This window comes from Salvelinus namaycush, chromosome 3, assembly GCF_016432855.1.
Source record: "Salvelinus namaycush isolate Seneca chromosome 3, SaNama_1.0, whole genome shotgun sequence".
Classification (NCBI taxonomy): domain Eukaryota; kingdom Metazoa; phylum Chordata; class Actinopteri; order Salmoniformes; family Salmonidae; genus Salvelinus; species Salvelinus namaycush.
The window spans coordinates 17,536,536-17,557,069 of record NC_052309.1 but is presented as its reverse complement, the minus strand read 5'-3'; the positions used below and the strand labels follow the sequence as shown (position 1 = coordinate 17,557,069).

At 43.0% G+C, this 20,534-nt stretch overlaps 1 protein-coding gene across 1 annotated transcript in view; it reads left to right on the top strand.

Annotated features, from left to right (window-relative positions):
- The window catches only part of LOC120044242 (leucine-rich repeat-containing protein 75B-like), a gene marked incomplete at its 3' end in the record, with an annotated part of 44,695 nt that extends 30,923 nt beyond the window's left edge, over nt 1–13,772 (top strand). The window contains exon 4 of the mRNA XM_038988848.1: nt 13,280–13,772. Coding sequence (XP_038844776.1) covers nt 13,280–13,772 — 493 coding nt within the window. The remainder of the gene's footprint in view (nt 1–13,279) is intronic.
- Between the last annotated feature and the right edge of the window lie 6,762 nt (nt 13,773–20,534).

Genomic DNA, 20,534 nt, shown 5'->3' with positions numbered 1-20,534 from the left:
TTTAGAGCAGAGTGAAATGCTTACTCAGAATACGAACATGACATTAAAGAGTGGAGCAGATTTAAGGAAATCTCAAAGGAAGTCACAGAGTGATATGTCATTGTAAGTACCTTAAGTGAACATTGCCTCATATTGTCTATCCCCTAACCATTTGATTGAGTATAATTGCCTCCTCATATACATATATTAAGTACAAGTAGTATAGGCTTTTTGTGTACTTTACTAAGGGTTGCAAAGGGAGGGTATATTACTGGAAAATGTTAAAGTGTACCAGTTGTCACGTTCCTGACCTGTTTTCCATTGTTTTTGTATGTGTTTAGTTGGTCAGGGCGTGAGTTGGGGTGGGCATTCTATGTTATGTGTTTCTATGTTGGGTTAAATGTGTTGCCTGATATGGTTCTCAATTAGAGGCAGGTGTTTGACGTTTCCTCTGATTGAGAACCATATTAAGGTAGGCTGTTCTCACTGTTTGTTTGTGGGTGATTGTCTTCCGTGTTTGTGTTCGTCACCACACGGGACTGTTTCGTTTGTTTAGTCTGTTCCTGTTCGTGCGTTCTTCGTGTTATGTAAGTTCTCATGTTCAGGTCTGTTTAACGTCGTTTGTTGTTTTGTAGTTTATTCAAGTGTTCTTCGTGTTTCGTCTTCATTTAATAAATCATCATGTATTCATCACCCGCTGCGCATTGGTCCACTCATTCACCAAAAGACGACCGTTACACCAGTAAACTACAATCATTTTGTTATCTTTCAAGGATTTTATGTCATCTTTTGAGTACTTCAGATTATCACAGGTGTCTGTAATAATCTCAAATCAAATGTTATTGGTCACATACACATGGTTAGCAGATGTTATTGCGAGTGTAGCGAAATGCTTGTGCTTCTAGTTAGATATTGCTGCACTGTCGGAACAAGTCATCTAACAATTCCACAACAACTACCTAATACACTCAAATCTAAGTAAAGGAATGGAATAAGAATATATAAATATATGGATGAGCAATGACAGAGCGGAATTGGCAAGATGCAATAGATGGTATAAAATACAGTATATACATATGAGATGAGTAATGCAAGATATGTAAACATTAATAAAGTGTCATTATTAAAGTGACTAGTGATCCATTTATTAAAGTGGCCAATGATTTCAAGTCTGTATGTAGGCAGCAGCCTCTGTGTGTTAGGGATGGCTGGTTAACAGTCTGATGGCCTTGAGGTGGAAGCTGTTTTTCAGTCTCTCGGACCCAGCTTTGATGCACCTGTACTGACTTCGCCTTCTGGATGGTAGTGGGGTGAACATGCAGTGGCTCGGGTGATGATGTCCTTGATGATCTTTTTAGCCTTCCTGTGACATCGGGTGCTGTAGGTGTCCTGGAGGGCAGGAAGTGTGCCCCCGGTAATGCGTTGGGGCAGATCGCACCACCCTCTGGAGAGCCTTGCGATTGCGGAGGGTGCAGTTGCCGTACCATGCGGTGATACGGGGTGGCAGGTAGCCTAGTGGTTAGAGCGTTGGTCTAGTAACCGAAAGGTTGCAAGATCGAATCCCCGAGCTGACAAGGTAAAAATCTGTCGTTCTGACCCTGAACAAGGCAGTTAACCCACTGTTCCTAGGCTGTCATTGAAAATAAGAATTTGTTCTTAACTGATTTGCCTAGTTAAATAAAGAAATAAATACAGGATGCTTTCAATTGTGCATCTGTAAAAGCTCTGTTGCACCTTCTTCACCACACTGTCTGTGTGGGTGGTCCATTTCAGTTTGTCAGTGATGTGTATGCCAAGGAACTTGAAGCTTTCCACCTTCTCCACTGTGGTCCCGTCGATGTAGATAGGGGGGTGCACCCTCTGCTGTTTCATGAAGTCCACAATCATCTCCTTTGTTTTGTTGACGTTGAGTGAGAGGTTATTTTCCTGGCACCACACTCCCAGAGCCCTCATCTCCTCCCGTAGGCTGTCTCGTCATCGTTGGTAATCAAGCCTACTACTGTTGTGTCGTCTGCAAACGTGATAATTGAGTTGGAGGTGTGCTTGGCCACGCAGTCATGGGTGAACAGGGAGTACAGGAGGGAGCTGAGCACGCACCCTTGTTGAGGTGTTGAGGATCAGCGGAGTGGAGGGAATGTTTCCTTTCTTCACCACCTGGGGGTGACCCGTCAGGATGTCCAGGACCCAGTTGCACAGGGTTCAGACCCAGGGCCTCAAGCTTAATGATGAGCTTGGAGGGTACTATGGTGTTGAATGCTGAGCTATAGTTAATAAACAGCATTCTTACATAGGTATTCCTCTTGTCCAGATGGGATAGGGCAGTGTGCAGAGTGATGGTGATTGCATCACCTGTGGATCTATTGGGGCGGTAAGCAAATTGAACTGGGTCTAGGGTCTGATGCTGCCCCAATGCGACCACGCAGTGATGTTGCCACGCTTCCTCCAGACGTGACACTTGGCATTTAGGCTAAAGAGTTCAATCTTGGTTTCATCAGACCAGAGAATCTTGTTTCTGTGGCCACTGTGTTCTTGGGGGCCTTCAATGCTGCAGACATTTTTTGGGAACCCTTCCCCAGATCTGTGCCTCGACACAATCCTGTTTCAGAGCTCTACGGACAATTCCTTTGACCTCATGGCTTGGTTTTTACTCTGACATGCACTGTCAACCTTGGGACCTTATATAGAGACAGGTGTGTGCCTTTCCAAATCATGTCCAATCAATTGAATTTACCACAGGTGGACTCCAATCAAGTTGTAGAAACATCAAGAATTATCAATGAAGACAGGTTTCACCTGAGCACAATTTTGAGTATCATAGCAAAGGGTCTGCATAACTTATGTAAATAAGGTATCAGTTTTTTATTTTTCATAAATTTGCTAAAATTTCTCAAATCCAGTTTTCACTTTGTCATTATGGTGTATTGTGTGTAGATCGATGAGGAGCATTTTTTATTTAATCAATTTTAGAATAAGGCTGTAATGTAACATGTGGAAAAAGGGAAGGGGTCTGAATACTTTCTGAATGCAGTGTATATTCATGGAAACGGCAGCTTTCGTTGGAAACATGACAATTAATGAACATTATCAATCCTGTTGCTCAGTCCCTTTACGCCTACCTAGCTCTATGTACATATTGTAGCTACCTCAATTACCTTGTACCCCTGCACATCGACTTGGTACTGGTACTCCCTATATATAACCATGTTATTTATACTCGTTATTTTTATTCGTTATTCATTGTGTATTTACTCCTTGTGTTTCTGCATTGTTGGAAAAGGACCCGTAAGCAAGCATTTCACTGTTAGTCTACACCTGTTGTTTACGAAGCGTGTGACAAATAAAATTGGATTTGGCATTCATTTTAGACAGTGGTGGAAAAAGTACCCAATTATCATACTTAAAAGTAAAAGTATAAATACCTCAATAGAAAGTTACTCATGTAAAAGTGAAAGTCAGCCAGTAAAATACTACTTGAGTAAAGTCTAAAAGTATTGTTTAAATATATTTAAGTATCAAAAGTCAAAGTATAAATCATTTAGAATTCCTTTATATTATTTATTGTTTTCAAAATGTATGGATAGCCAGGGGCACACTTAGACATTATTTACAAAAGATGCATTTGGGTTTAGTGAGTCCGCCAGGCCAGAGGCAGTAGGGATGTTCTCTTGATAAGTGCTTGAATTTTACCATTTTCCTGTCCGGCTAAGCATTCAAAAGTAACGAGTACTTTTGGGTGTCTGGGAAAATGTATGGAGTAAAAGGTACATTAATTTATTTAGGAATGTAGTGAAGTAAAGGTTATCAAAAATATAAATAGTAAAGTGAAGTACAGATACCCAGAAAAACTGCTTAAGTAGTACTTCAATGTATTTTTACTTAAGTACTTTACACCCCTGATTTTGGGAACAGAATTATATTTTTTCAGAGAGTACTGTACGTGCACACACCAAAAGATATTTCTCAACACATGTAGCTGCAAATGCTGATTGAGAAGCTGAAGTGTTAATTATTAACTTTATTAATTAGATAAATTACCCATTGTGAACTTAGTACAAATACAGTAGGTGCTATGAGGCAGGAAATAGAGGGAAACAGAGAGAGTTGTCTTGGTCCCTCACGTTGTTGTGTTGTGGTGTGTGTCACTGCACTGAGCTGCCACTCCAGCCTGTGTTAGGGGAACCCTGTGGCCAGCTGGAGTCACCATGAGGAGTGGCTTATTGGTGGATCAGAACAGGGAAGGTGTTGCCTGACACTGTTAGTCTGCTCCTTCCCTATCCTTCACTCAGTCTTCCTCTCTCCTTCCCTCCCTCCCTCCTCCACTCCACTCCACTCCACTCCTTCCCCCTCCACTCCTTCCCCCTCCCTAGGCTAATTAAAGCACCCTGGTATTCACCTCTGGAGAAATCTGGAGGGGTCCCATAGAGGTGGACCAGGAGGGGTTGGTGGAGAAGAAGGCTCCTTCAGAGGCTCGTAGATGATTACTTAGTAGTAGGTGGGTAGGTTTAGGTGTGAAAGCCAGTGTGTGTGTATGCGTCCCAATCAGAATGGTAGCTTGTCTCGAACCAAACTTGTTGTTGGATGTTAGCTTCCCAGGCCCTGTGACAAAGTATGAATCATAGCATGCACATCCATTTGTGCAGCAGGCCTAGCAGCAGTACTAAAATGTTGTAAAATATTTGTACTCAGAAAAGCGTCTCTGTGGTGTCCCCTTTTAAAACCACCCAGGCCAATATAACAGAATAGTTAGCAGGACCCCCTGTTTCTCACAAGGCTCTGCCAACCCAGACCATTCACCATGTATAATACAAATGCCCGGAGGGCAAACAGCCTGGATAGATATTGTGAATAAACAACTCCGTACCAAAGCGTTGATGAAGCAGACATTGATCCAGCCAGATGAGTCAAGTGTGTCTTTACATGCTCAGCTGAAGTGTAGCCGACTGGAGAACATTTACTTTTGTATTACCTAGCTACAGTAGGCCCTCTTCCCAGTTCCCTGAGAGATTTGAATATTATTTATGCCCGAGCATATTGCTGAAGTGTCCTACTACTGTATAGTAAATGACTATGGCTAAACATGCATTTCTGTAAGTCCACATCCCTCATTGCAACTCCTTACATGTATCATAATGAGACTGGGTCATCCCACCATTTGGAGTAGATTTTGATATTTAAGTGCACAAAGAAACAGGTCAGTAGGAATCAGTGTATATCCACTGAAACACTAAACCAATTCAGTCCAATCAACGTAGGCTGAATATGATGTGGCTGTCCATGGGGTACTGATGTCTGTGTGTGTGTCCCTGTGTGTGTGTGTGTCTCTGTCTCTCTCTGTGTGTGTGTGTGTGTGTGTGTGTGTGTGTGTGTGTGTGTGTGTGTGTGTGTGTGTGTGTGTGTGTGTGTGTGTGTGTGTGTGTGTGTGTGTGTGTGTGTTTGCTTGCAAGTAGAAAAAACATGTTGACTCACCCTACTTGTAGAGAAACGCCAATGCCATCCTCTTCTCTTTCATGTTGCCGAAACGGTCTATGACTGTCATACAGTACATGCTTTTAGTTTTTGTTGTCCTAGGCTACTTGGCTAAAGTGCTTGCTCGCTAGCCTAACTTCCTTTCATGGGCAACAATGAGCCGGTTAGTTAACATTAGCCTACTACATATTGAACTCCCATCCTTTCAGGCACGATGTGTCGATTTATGGTTGGATCAGAATCGCCGTTACAATCATTGGCCAGTACTGTCACGGTGGTATAAAGGATTTTGGAGACAGGCACAGGAATACACAATAGGGTTTTTAATACACCTTAAACAAACACGTATACAAAAACACTGGGCTGTACCCAAACAAAAGAGCGAGGGGAAACCTCGTTGAACGACACGGGACAACACCCGTAATCCACAATATATACAGCACGCAGCATAACAGCTGCACCAACGCATAGGTATTCACACCACCAACAGACATGGGAACAATAACCGACAAAGACAGAAGAAACAGAGGGCACATATATAACATAAGAATCAGGGGAAATGGGAACCAGGTGAATGTAATCAGACAAGACAGTCCGGGGTTGATGATAATGAATCCCGTTCAGTGAAGCCTAGAAAGCCGGTGACGTAGACCTCCAGAACTGGTGAACAGAATGAGCATCAGTACCGGGGGATCCGTGACAAGTACGGAGAATTAAGTAAAACCACAAGTTCAAATCCCTATCTCCATCCATGGCTAATTTAGGAAAGGGCCAATTTTAGCTAGCTAGCTAGCCACCGGAGGACAACAACACAACGAGATGCAACAATTTTTAAAAAAATGGTGTGAAGCCAAATCAAAACTGGCTGCCCATTCACAGTTGAGCTCACTCAGTTTAGCTCAACAATGATTGGCTATTATTATTTCTATTTTTTATCAACGGAGGGCAAATGCTCACTGGCTTCCCTTGTATTCAATGCACTGGGCGGCAACAATATCATAATATTTTTTACCAGACAGCATCCGATAGATGGGACACACATACAGATACAGGGGGGCACTGTTTCACTCGCTCTGATGCTTTCTCTGGTGAGTTACTGTACATTCAGCCTCTTTCTAATTGAGAGACCAAAGATAAATTATTATTATATATATATATTCTTTTTTTTTGTGTCTATTTTTGGGGAAGCCCGGCTTCCCTTGGCATCCATCAATACATGCCACTCTAACTAACCTGATTCAGCTGATCAACCAGCTAATTATTAGAATCAGGTGTGCTAAATTAGGGTTGGAGTGAAAACCTACAGGACGATAGCTGTCCAGGTCCAGGGTTGGAGAGCCCTGCTCTGTATATTACTGATTCATAAGGGTAAATGAAGGGGAATGTGGACAGATTACAAGATTCTCCCACCATTTGCTTTTATCACTCCCCACCCACTCCCAGACGATTTAGATGTTATGTGAAAAGTGTCTGGAAAAAGTGAATTTGTAGCGTCAGAAATGTTCATCCCCCACTTTCCCATTTCTAGATAGATTGCGTACCTTGAGAGACTTAAGTCGTATCAGATTTTTCCTGAGGCGACTGAGGGGAAAGAATAGGGAGGGACAAAGGAGGCCAATGCTGATGACCACTTACCTTCTGTCCACCAGGAGAGCGGCTAGACTGAGCATAGCCATTAGCCTCAATGGGTCTAAAATTACCCTGACGGACAGTAGTAGAGTGGTGGAGATTGAAGGAGAGGAAGAGAAGGGTGGAAGGGAAAGAAATACATCAATGGGACAGCTAAAGTCTTCACTAGACTAACCTAGAATTACTAGATTTAACCTTGAAGGGAGAAAAAAAATTCAACTTCATATTCTTAACATCCAGCACCACCCCAACAGCAACATACTGTATGTGGAAATGGAACATTTCTGTTTTGAAGAAAAAAAGATAAAGGAAGATAAGTGTTTACAATGACATAATCTGTGTGCATCGTGATTTTAACCAATAATGAATAGGCATTGCCTACTTATTGGTTGATGATGTCATCGGAAACACTTATCTTCCTCTATATTTTTGACTATAAAACATAGAAACGTTCCATTTTCACATGCAGTATATTCCTGTTGGGGTGGTGCTGGAGATTATGAATATGAAGTTGAATTTTTTGAAATGTCCCTTTAATAGAGTTTAAAAGAAATGCTTACACAAATGCACATGTTAACCAACATCCTGATTACAAATTCACATGAATGCTGATGTGCGCTGAAATAGGGAATAGGGGATGCCATATCCTTAATCCTCTGTGAGGTTGCATAAACATAGCTCCTCTGACTGAAACATGAGTTGACACATTTTATCTGTGCTGTCGTGACTGTAGAGACAGAGGCTGTCTCTCCCTGGAAATCTCAGGATTTGTGTCAGGTCTTGAAATGGATGTTACCATAACATAGCCTGTATGATCTCAACCAGTGGAGGCTGCTGACTGGAGAGCAGCTCATAATAATGGTTGGAATGGAGTAAATGGAATGGTATCATATGGTTTTCATATGTTTGATACCATTCCATTCACTCCAATTAACTCCATTCCATCCATTATTATGAGCTGTCCTTTCCTCAGCAGCTTCCACTGATCTTAACCCAGAACTGTTTTAAACTGACACTAAATCGTTAGTGCTGGCCTATCCCTATTTCACTTAATGGATTGTTTGTTCAGAGCTTTAGAAACTGAAATCTTTAGTTGTGTCTTTAGTTCTGACCTACAGTACCCATGAGACCACTAGAGGGCCCTTTGGTCATTCGACTGTAGGAAAGGGCTACAAAGCAGACTATTTCCCATAGGAAAACACTGGGGCCACACAAGGGTACGTGCTCAGCCCCCTCCTGTACTCCCTGTTCACCCATGACTGTGTGGCCATGCACGCCTCCAACTCAATCATCAAGGTTGCAGATGACACAATGACGAGACAGCCTACAGGGAGGAGGTAAGGGCACTCGAAGTGTGGTGTCAGGAAAACAACCTCTCACACAACATCAACAAAACAAAGGAGTTGACTGTGGACTTCAGGAAACAGCAGAGGGAGCAGCCCCCTATCCACATCGACGGGACAGCAGTGGAGAAAGTGGAAGGTTTTAAGTTCCTTGGCGTACACATCACGGACAAACTGAACTGGTCCACCCACACAGAAAGTGTGGTGAAGAAGGCGCAAAAGCGCCTCTTCAACCTCAGGAGGCTGAAGAAGTTTGGCTTGTCACCTAAAACCCTCACAAACTTTTACAGATGCACAATTGAGAGCATCCTGTCGGGCTGTATCCCCGCCTGGTACGGCAACCGCACCGCCCTCAACCGCAAGGCTCTCCAGAGGGTGGTACGATCTGCACAACACATCAACGGGGGCAAACTACATGCCCTCCAGGACACCTACAGCACCCGATGTCACAGGAAGGCCAAAAATATCATCAATGACAACAACCGTCTGAGCCACTGCCTGTTCACCTCACTACCATCCAGAAGGCAAGGTCAGTACAGGTGCATCAAAGCTGGGACCAAGAGATTGAAAAACAGCTTTTATCTCAAGGCTATCAGACTGTTAAACAGCCATCACTAACACAGAGAGGCTGCTGCCTACATACAGACTCGAGTCATTGGCCACTTCAATAAATGGATCACTAATCACTTTAAGTAATGCCACTTTAATAATGTTTACATATTTTATATTACTCATCACATATGTAAATATGGTATTTTATACCATCTTTGCATCTTGCCAATGCCGCTCGGTCATCTATCATCCATATATTTATATGTACATATTCTTATTCCATCCATTTAGATTTATGTGTATTAGGTAGTTGTTGTGGAATTGCTAGATTACTTGTTAGATATTACTGCACTGTTGGAACTAGAAGCACAAGCATTTCGCTACACTCACATTAACATCTGCTTACCATGAGTATGTGACCAATAAAATGATTTGATTTGAGTAAATTCTAGCAATGAAAAGCAATCAGCCTGAGCAGCTAACCCTACATTAAGTCAGCCATTAGCTTTACACGAGGGAGTCCATTCTCATTTGGTTCCTGTGCTGCTATATCAATTCCCGTCTGATAGAGTCGCTAGATGGATTTCCCTCTCGTTTGCTGTTAAATGAGACCTAATACAGGGGAATCTCAGTGTTCTTGAGATGAATCTTGATTATTATGCAGACAGAATCTGGCTGCCTTGGAAAGTATTTGTTTTGTTTGTGTTGTAGAAACTGCCAGTTCTTTGTTTTGTTTGTGTTGTAGAAACTGCCAGTTCTTTGTTTTGTTTGTGTTGTAGAAACTGCCAGTTCTTTGTTTTGTTTGTGTTGTAGAAACTGCCGGTCCAAGTAGAATGATACTGCTGGCTACAAGCAAAGCAGGCACATTAAATTAGAACAAGACAGAATACTTTTAGTTGTTTCTGTTGTTTTATTTTTAGATGGTAACAGGCAGAGGCTGTGGTGTGAGAAAGGTTGGTTGTGCCCGTGAGTCTGAACCAACCAGACCCGTAGGCCTGTGGGTGGCATTCTGCCCATCTTTCTGGGAGGCAGTGGATTTGGAGGGCGGTCCAAGACCGTTTCTGCTGCTCAGCCTCATTAAAACAATATTACAGAGAATATCCCCCTACGCCACCCACACGCCCCGTCTCTGTCTTACTGGAACAGGCTCCTTCTTTTTCTTTCTTTATCTCTCTTCCTCTTTCGCTCTCTCACTCTTGCTTTTTCTCTTCTATGTTCTCTCTCTCTTGCTATACCCCTTCTCTCTCTACTCCCTTCTCTCTCCTCTCTCTCTCCGCCCACACAGTGAGGTGAGAAAGCAGCCAGCTCCAGCAGGAAGTGGGAAATACTCACATCCTCTGAGCCCTCTATCTGCCAAAAAACAGAGCAACACAAAACAAAAGTTGATGCATGGTTCTGTTGGCTCAGGAGGTGTAGCCTACATCTTACAGATCTTGCACAAAACAAAAGCCCCAGAGCCACTCTGCTGAGGAGAGCTAAGGAGAGACAGATGGAGCTCCCTGGTGTTCAGAGGGGAGAGTGAACGAGCGACAAGTCAATGCCAGTGAGGTTTATTACAATATAGAGGAGTGGCTGAGTACACCTTATACTCCTATGGGGAAATCAGCTTGCCATTCTAATCCTTATGTTTTATTAGAGAGAAGAGGATAGCAAGATAAAAACAGACCTTACGACATGCAGAGCAAAATAACAAGAGAGCAGCACAGGCTGAATGCAGAGGAAGGGAGAGTAGGATGGATGGTGAGCGAGGGAAGGAAGGGAATCGAGAGTAGGAAGTAGAGAGAGGGAGTTGATTTATTGCCACCTCGATGAATCAATAAACTCACAAATCTGAGCTCCAGTTAGCTGCTGCTGCAGGACTTTCCTTGGCTGCTCCAGAGCAGAAAGGCCTACAGATGTGAGGACCAGAGGAAAACCATTTATACTATGAGGCTCCCGCTCTCACACAACCTAGGAGCAACCAGAACCCCCAGGCAAGCAGGACTGTGATTAAGAGGAGAGGGAGGGAGCTCAGGCCAATGTGTGGGTAGTCTGATACATCCTCCCATGAATGCTGTATATGTAAATCTCTCCATGCCCACTTTGTCATTATCATTTGTTTTACAGACTTCCTCCTACTGTACTGTCCAGCTGGAGGCTAGAGGAGGGAGCTCAACCCTCGCTCCAAAACCACAACATATACTTCCATGACATATCTAGCTAGAGTCCTGCGCTCCAGTGTCACTTCCGCACGGTGCAGCTGCCTCATAGCTTTCTAATGAATATTTAATCAGACTGTGGCAGAGAGCAGGTTTTTGTTTTGTGCCTCTATTCTGCTTAGTCTCAGAGCCAGTGAGGTGTGTGATGATAGACAATGACAGTGTCAGAGGACCAGTAGCTCCACTCTTCTCAGTTTGAACTCTCCATATACTTTATCAACTGACGATTGATATGATCATTAAATGCAATATACTTTATTTGCCATTACCACAGATTACATCCTTTTTTAAAACAGATTTATCTTGTACGCTGAGATATGGTTGAATAAAACACATTGTCGGGAGTGCCAGTTAGATGCCTCTGCTCTGTGGAAAAGGGACAGTAGAGCCAATACCAGCCTTTTTCTGTGGAGGGTGACATGTGGCCTTATTTGGCCAGTTCTGAAAGAGGGAGAGAAACACACACTAATACATGACACTCACCAAAAACACTTCTCAAAGCAATTCTCCTAGTTGTCTACTTTCTGTTTTTATTGCCTGGCTGCAGTGGGACCTCGGATCCTCTGTCGTATTGAACAACATCCATAGTCCCCCATAACAGAACTCTGTAGCTCAATGAACACAGGCTAATTAAAGGGATAATCCACCCTAGAAAGGAAATGGGATGTGATACGTCATCATGATAAAGTTCTCGTCACTGCTAGTCGGAACTAGGAAACTCTGAAATGTTCGATTTGCTAACTGGTTGTTATACACGTGCCGCGTTCAACAAGTTAGCAAGTCGGATATTTCAGAGTTTCCTAGCACGTGAACACAGCAGAACAAACTATCTAATTTCATAATGGTTTTATAACAAATACCTGCACTCCAGATCGCCAAATAAGCCAATAGATGGTATGGGCATACATGTCTAGAACACATCCATCTGTCTATGACTTCACGACAAAGTATATATTTTGTTCAAATGTCCTCAAAGTGCACAGTGCACCGTCAGATGAATAACCTTTCTTCCTTCAACTACCATGGACCATGGAGCAAAGCAGTTTTCTGCTCTCGTCTCCCTTGCGGGCTCGCAGGGCCCTTGCACGTTGCCATAGCAACCTGACACGCAGCTTTGAGCTAGATAGTCGATCTCTACAAGGTTGAACATGGGGAGATTCACAGGAGGTTGGTGGCACCTTAATTGCGGAGAACGGGCTCGTTCTAATGACTGGAGTGGAATTAGTGGAATGGTAACATATATATATATCTAACACATGGTTTCCAGATGTTTGATGCCTTCCATTTGCACCATTATTATGAGCCGTCCTCCACTCAGCAGGCTCCTGTGGTGAGATTGTAACTCCTAAATTGATAGTGCAGTTTTACAACTAGCTAACTACTTCACATGCTGATATTGACTTTGGTATTGTGTGTAGCTACAAGTAGAGGCTGCTGAGGGGAGGACACACATGGAAACCATTCCACTCATTCCGCTCCAGCCACTACAACGAGCCTGTCCTCCCCAATTAAGGTGTCACCAACCTCCTGTGGTAGCTATGTTTTCTAGCTAGCTACCTAGCCAGCCAGCCTTTCTAGAGAGAGCATTGCGTTGTGGATTTTGTATTCAACTTGTGCTCTGCAGATTTGCACAAACATTTTCACGTTGCTTCCTAATTTATTATTATTAGCGTTATTTAACAATGTAAATCAAATTAATTTGTGGTTTTGAGTCGATTATTCCTTTAAGTTAAGATCATTTGTCTTCACATGCTAGCTGCAGGGGTATTCAACTCTTACCCTATGAGGTCCGGCGCCTGCTGGTTTTCTGTTCTACCTGATAATTAATTGCACCCACCTGGTGTCCCAGGTCTAAATCAGTCCCTGATTAGAGGGCAACAATGTAAAAACGCAGTGGAGCTGGCTTCGTGATCCAGAGTTGAGTTTGAGGGCTCTAGAGGATACCTAACTGCCAATAAAGGATGCTTGGTCCCAGCTTGGTTATCACATACACTAAATGGCTATTCTGTGCTCTAGAGTCTAGAGAACCAAAACAAAACTTGCAAAGAAGATTAGCTTTTCAATTCTATTCTCTGTGTAGTTTTTAGCAGTCTCTGGTCTTTCCCTTCACAGTCTTAAAACCACACTGAAGAAGAAGCTGACCAACGACGTGGCCAACCTGTCTGGCATCCCTCTGTCTGGCCGAGACGTCCACCGGGTGGCCTACTACCTCCAGAGTAACGGCAACTCTGTGTCGGCCGTGGACCTCAGCTTCACTGAGCTGCAGGACGAGAGCCTGCGTCTACTGCTGCCCTACCTGGGCTCCATGCCCAAGCTCACCACCCTGGCCATCAACGGCAACCGTCTGACGGTGGGCGTGCTGAAGGACCTGACGGAGGTGGTGAAGAACCCCCTGCAGTTCGCCAGCCTGGCATGGGTGGACGTGGGCAACAACGTGGACATCTTCACTGTGCCACAGCCCCTCCTAGTGGCCCTGCGCAGACGCTTCGGCCTCCGGAGCAGCCTTCCCACCATCTACGAGTATAGTGAGGTGCAGGTCTATAGTAGTTATACCCTGGAGACCTCTATTGAAGAACCCAGCCGGTATGAGGAGGAGGAGGGAGAAGAGGAGGAGGAGGGAGAGGGGGAAGAGGAGGAGGATAAGCTGGAGCTAGAGGCATGGGGAGGTGGGGAGAAGCTTGGGGAGAAGTGTATATCCACGGATGTGGCTCTGCACTACTGTGAGAGGTGTTGAGTCAGAGTCAGCGTTGTGATTTGACAACCCTTTGTACCCTACTGTACCCTACTGTACCCTCACCTTGGCCTGAGCCCTGCCTCCCGTTTCAGCATGCGTCATCATCGCAGGAGAAGCTTGGGGTCACCAAATTCATAAACCACTCACTAGGAAAAAATACTGTTTTGTGTTGTCTCTTTATATGTTCCGATTGCAGAGAGAGTTCAAGACAGTTTTGCCAGAAAACGTACATTTGAGAAAAAACAGACTGTTCTTGTGTTGGTAAAGAGATTGGTATTCTAGGCACTGCAGTGATATTTTTAGTGTGTCCTCCTGCGTTTGTCATTCTTTATGAGCAAAGCAATCCTACACAACAGGAATAAGACAGATTAGATTTCACCTGACTGTTTTGGCTTTCTAATGTCAAGTGCTTTTTTTCTAATGAGGTACTTCCATGTAGCACATGCAGACTGGATGACACAGTGGGAGGGTTTGTTTCTATAAATATGCTGCTGTGTTTTATTGCACAACACACAACATTTACTAAATGCTGATTTCAAAACAGATGGTTTTAATATACATCCACCAGATTTACATTTATCCAAAAATAGTTTTTATTTTCCAAGAAGAGCAGACCCGACTAGGCTGTGAACCTCTGAGTGAGCCTCAACTGGCAGGTTCTGGGTCAGGCTGCCCTTGCCCTGGGCTGGGTGCTGGGGAGAGGACACCCAGTCTGTCTGTCTGTCTGGGAAGGAGTGAGCTGGGGAGAGGACACCCGTCTGTCTGTCTGGGAAGGAGTGAGCTGGGAAGTAGACACCCAGGCTGTCTGTCTGTCTGTCTGGGAGGGAGGGAGGGAGGGAGGGAGGGAGGGAGGGAGGGAGCTGGGGAGTGGACACCCCGTCTGTCTGTCTGGGAGTGAGTGAGCTGGGGAGTGGACACCCAGGCTGTCTGTCTGTCTGTCTATCTGGGAAGGTGTGTGGGCAGCTGATGAACTGACTGCTGCCTCTGTCAGGTTGTGTAAGAGGTGACAAGGCAGACAGATGGTGGGGGGAGGGGGAAAAAAATATCCTAGCATAACATAATTATCTCTGTACTTATCTCTGTACTCTGTACTTATCATCTGTACTGCTGTTTGCACATAATATGAAACTGAATTGTAAATGAGATGGTCAAAGGGAGCGTGTCACAGGTGTCTTTTTAGATATTTTGTTTAGTGTTCAACTTGAGCATTATTTTGTATTGTTTATTTCAGGTGACATGATGTTTACTGCAGCTCAACAATAGTCTGCAGAAAACATTTGAAAGAAATTATGATGAAATATGTTTTTGTGTGTGTACTTGTTTGTGCACTCATGTGGTTGTGTATGTGTTTCTGTGTGCCCAGGTGTGTGGCTGTGTGTGTTTGTAAGTGCTCTGGACATACCTGGTGTCCTCTAGAAACCTATTGTTTGCACTTTAAATGCAAGAACAAGTCAATGACAGTCATCCAGTCACAAATCTCTCATTGAATATCCACTAGAATGGATCAATCTTCATCCAAACCACCATAGTCATTACAATATGACTTCCAGCATACCGTATCTATTTGTTTCCCACCTCAGTTTACTCTACAGTAACAACCATGGTTCTCTGAAAATTATAGAATACTGTTAATATGACTTCTTGCTTACTGTAACAAAATAAATACATGTTACAATTCTTTGGTCATTTTTGTTGTTTGTTTTTTAACAGTATTAACTTATGTCATTTCCCCCAAGACAAGGCCATAGGAGCTACACACTTATATTATTTTCATCAAGGATATCCCCCTCTATAGTTTGATAGCTTTCCAATACATCAGCTGGATTTTCTGCCAGGGTTTGTGTTTTGGGTGAGTGAAATGGACGTGAGGCCCAGCCCTGTATGGACCTGCCAGTGTGAGAGTAATATCACCATGGTACTTGACTGTGACTGCTCTGCTTGGTAGTCACTTCCCTGGTCATAGGGGAAGTACCGTTATGTCAGGCCATCCATCTTATGCTCTTATTAGGCCTGTAGAAGGTCATGTTGGAGCTCAGTGTCAGGTAAGAGGGGATCCTGGGCCAATGTGTAGCTGGCGTTGATCCAGGCAGACTAGTGTAACGTAAACCACGCTTAGCATTCCTTCTAATAGCATCTCCAAGGCAAAGAGCTCATTCACAGGTTCATGCTATATGGTCTTATGACAAAAGCTCTGCTGCAGGGTACAGTAGATTATCACTTTCCTATGTCCAATGTGGGTCTGCTGACATAAAACAGTAAGATGTTTTAGTTTTTCACAGAATTCAGCCCAATGTCTGTTTTAAAATGTCCTATGTGAGCCTTTATAATGATTCTGAGAGGACACCACTTGCATTGTTCGTGGTTAGTCAAGCTTCCACAGACCAGTGTTTTTTAATCCCATTTCTCAGCCCTGGGATGTGTACAGATGCTGCTTTTCAACTGTAACACCAGTGTTACACTAGTGCATAGACCCTTATGTTATACTAGTGCATAGACCCTTATGTTATACTAGGGAAAGTGTTTCCATAGCTAGGGCTGACAGTGAGGACTTGTGAAGAGCAGAATCAACAACATCTACGTTATCAAAACAGTTGCATTGTGAGAAGGTGTTAAAGTTCACAGCTAACCATGGTTATGTATTGGCTCATTTATCCCCCTTCCTCTCCCCTGTAACTATTCCCCAGGTTGTTTCTGTAAATTATAATGTGTTCTCAGTCAACTTACGTGGTAAAATAAGGGTAAAAATCTAATTTCAAAATGATGTACATTCTAGCTGAAAAGTACCGGTTGCCTGGCTTTGGTCCCAAGTGAGAGCCGGTCTGCCAGAGCCAAGGCCCAGTGAGAGAGGTGCAGGCCCTTGTAGATGGAAACAGAAAAGTTTAGCTTCTGGCTAAAACAGGGTAAATCTTATTTTAAAATGTTGCCATTAGAGGTCAGAGGTTAATGAACAGAATAGGCTGTGCAGGACAGTGTGTACCAGTTTTTGACTAGTAAACCTCACACTGATTGTACCCATACTCCCTCATTTACCAGTGGACATAGTATGACGGGTATTTTCCCTGTCAAGGAAGACTTACTGGAACTAGATGTTCATGGAATTCAAGACCGACAGTCTAAGAAGCCCTTCAATACGATGCAATTACACTCAGTTTTAACTGTGGATATGCAAAGGGGACTAGCTTGTAATGTCAAGGGGTAATCTCAATGTATTTAGCACCTTATCCATGTCTGGTGGTATAAATAAAACATTGTTTTGTCTCACATTATTCCTGTGTGTTTGTGTTATGTTTGGTCTGATGTTGCAATGTCATGATGTCATCATTGTGACTGGGGAAATATTTTTTTTTTCTTATTATTCTCATGTATTCAAAACGTTCAAGTGCTATTACTGATGCTTTTTCCCAGAATCCATACTCCACCTGGTAGTGGTATTGGTCCCATGGCAGCTCATATGGACCACGGCCAGAAACCATTGCTACAGTGTAACTCCTCACAGGCCTGACCTCCAAAATGACAGGACTGGTTCACTATTAACAATACAGGAAATGTCTGTTGATTTCAATCTGTTTTTCCAGTCTCCCAAACACTAACGGCTCCACAGTATTTCATTAGCTATGACACTGTGAAAGGTAATCATTACCAGTAAAACTAAGTTAGAGACAAACACATTTATGGGATGTATGCATAATATATACATTTGAGTACCTGCAAGTGTATGTATTTATGTGTATTTATGTCTGTGAGAGTGTAATGTTAGTTTCACCTCTTTACTCAATCTCAGTTTTCCCATGGCTCCAGGATAACTATGCTGACAGGAACAAGAGAGACGGATGATGGGGTTGTTCCCCAGGGTCTCCATCCACAGCTTCAAAATAGAGCTCTGCACGGGCATGAATTTTAAGCCCAAGCCCGAGCTCTACCCCGATGTATAAGGTCGGGACCGTGGGGCTCAGGTCAGGTAGCAGAGCTTTACTTCAGAATGCTGTTTGATTGAAAATAATACTCATCAATAAAACAAAAGCAGTTTAGGTCAAAAGAGATGAGACTAATAAAGCAAATAGAGGAAGTAACAGCACAGGTAGATGGTAATGGAAACTGTACAATAGAGGCACAAAATAGGTTAGAGGAAAAACAAAAATAATTGGAGGTACTTATTCAAGAACGATCAAGTGTAATGTATTACAAAAATAAAGCGAATAGATGGAAAATGGTAAATAATGTCACGATCTTGGAAATGAGCAGACCAAGGTGCAGCGTGAGTATAGTTCCACATATTTACTTAAGTAAAACTAACAAAACCAAAATAACAAAACTTACAAAGACCGTGAGGACGTAGTGCCCAAACACACTAACAAACAATCAACATCCCACAAAACACAGGTGGGGAAATAGCTACCTAAATATGATCCCCAATCAGAGGCAACGATAAACAGCTGCCTCTAATTGGGAACCACATTAGCACCAACATAGAAATAGATATACTAGATCACCCCCTAGTCACGCCCTGACCTACTACACCATAGAGAACCAAGGGCTCTCTGGTCAGGGTGTGACAGTACCCCCCCCCCCCCCCCCCCCCAAAGGTCAGGGCGTGACAAATAAAGTGCACAACATTTTTCTGGAATCTTCAACATAGAAATGCTACCAAAAATTATTTACAGAAACTCGTTACAAATGATGGAGTCATCCATGATTCTCCAAATTATATTTTGAAAGAGGAAGCAAAATATTTAACCATATGCTTTTCAGTCTCCTCCATTTCCACTGAATGATGTTAACTATAAGGATTTCTTTCCTAATAATAATAGTAATAATGATAATAATAATCATGTCAAATTAACAAATTTACAGAAAGACCTGTGTGAAAGTCAAGTTACAGAAGAGGAACTTTTTGAGGCAATTCAATCTTTTCAGTCTAGAAAATTCAACGTGCCTATTGATAATGAATATGAGTTTGGGGGGCTAAAATTATTAAATATTAAAGCTTTTAGACTTGGCTCCGGTACCAAGCTTCCTGCCGTCCAGGACCTCTATACCAGACTCCAGCCACCCTAGTCATAGACTGTTCTCTCTGCTACCGCCCGGCAAGCGGTACCGGAGCGCCAAGTCTAGGTCCAAGATGCTGCTGAACAGCTTCTACCCCCAAGCCATAAGACTCCTGAACATCTAATCAAATGGCTACCCCCCCCCCCCCCCCCTCTTTACACCGCTGCTACTCTCTGTTGTTGTCATCTATGCATAGTCACTTCAATAACTCTATCTACATGTACATACTACCTCAACTAACCGGTGCCCCCGCACATTGACTCTGTACCGGTACCCCCCTGTATATAGTCTCGCTATTGTTGTTTTACTGCTGCTCTTTAATTACTTGTTACTTTTATCTCTTATTCTTGTCCATATTTTTTGAAACTGCATTGTTGGTTGGGGGCTCGTAAGTAAGCATTTTACTGTAAGGTCTACACCAGTTGTATTCGACGCATGTGACTAATATAATTTGATTTTGATTTGAAATCCATTCATCTTTGTTTGATTTAATTTTCCCTTCAAAGATTTCATAACTTTGGAAATGTTTTAGTGATAACCCCTATATCATTTCCTGGTAACAGTGTTTTTCCAGTACTCTGACATACGGTAGTGGTGTCCTACCCTTGATATGAGGTGGGGATCCTACTCAGCAGACTTCTTTCCCATCTTCAAGATGTTCAAATCCAAGGGTTTTCCATATTGGGGAAGGATTATAACACAGAAACATTTCAATGACATCTTCTTTAAAGTCTCCTGGACAGTTGTTTGTTCTCAGCAAGGATAACAGGATCTGCTTTCCCAGAAATTGTCGTGGGATTTGTTTCTTGCTTCCCAGCAAACCTCAAAGAGGATCAGGAACAGAAAAAAACACACTCTCCAATGTGATTTGTGTTTGCTAGCAGGCGTTTTGGCCAACTACTGTGTTGCTATACTCTTTACAAACCCTTCAGGAGGTCAGAGCGGTGGACTTGGGAGAGTGGTGGAGTATTTATTTGCAGGGGATCTGACCTTTGGCTGAGATTTGAACATTTTGGTCCAAAACAGCCCCAAAGGAACCCACACTCAACAAACAGCTACTCATACAAGTGCCAAAGGCATTCTCACAACATTATGGCCATTGAAGTGTATTGTATTGTGAGCATCATTTACATGGCTCTTTTCCTCACGATTCCCATTCACTGAGTGTAATATCTGAGTTTAGGATTAGGGTACAATGTATTACCAATTTAATTATTTTATTTTACCTTTATTTAACTAGGCAAGTCAGTTAAGAACAAATTCTTATTTTCAATGACGGCCTAGGAACAGTGGGTTAACTGCCTTGTTCAGTGGCAGAACGACAGATTTTTACCTTGTCAGCTCGGGGATTTAAACTTGCAACCTTTCGATTACTAGCCCAACGCTCTAACCACTAGGCTACCCAAAAGGGTCAAGGTTAGGATTAGAGTTTCTGCTGTAAGTGCAATGTCTTAAATCAAATCCAATTTTAATTGTCACATGCGCTGAATACAACAGGTACTACCTTACCATAAAATGCTTACTTACAAGCCCTTAACCAACAACGCAGTTCTAAGAAAATAGAGATAAGAAAATATTTACTAAATA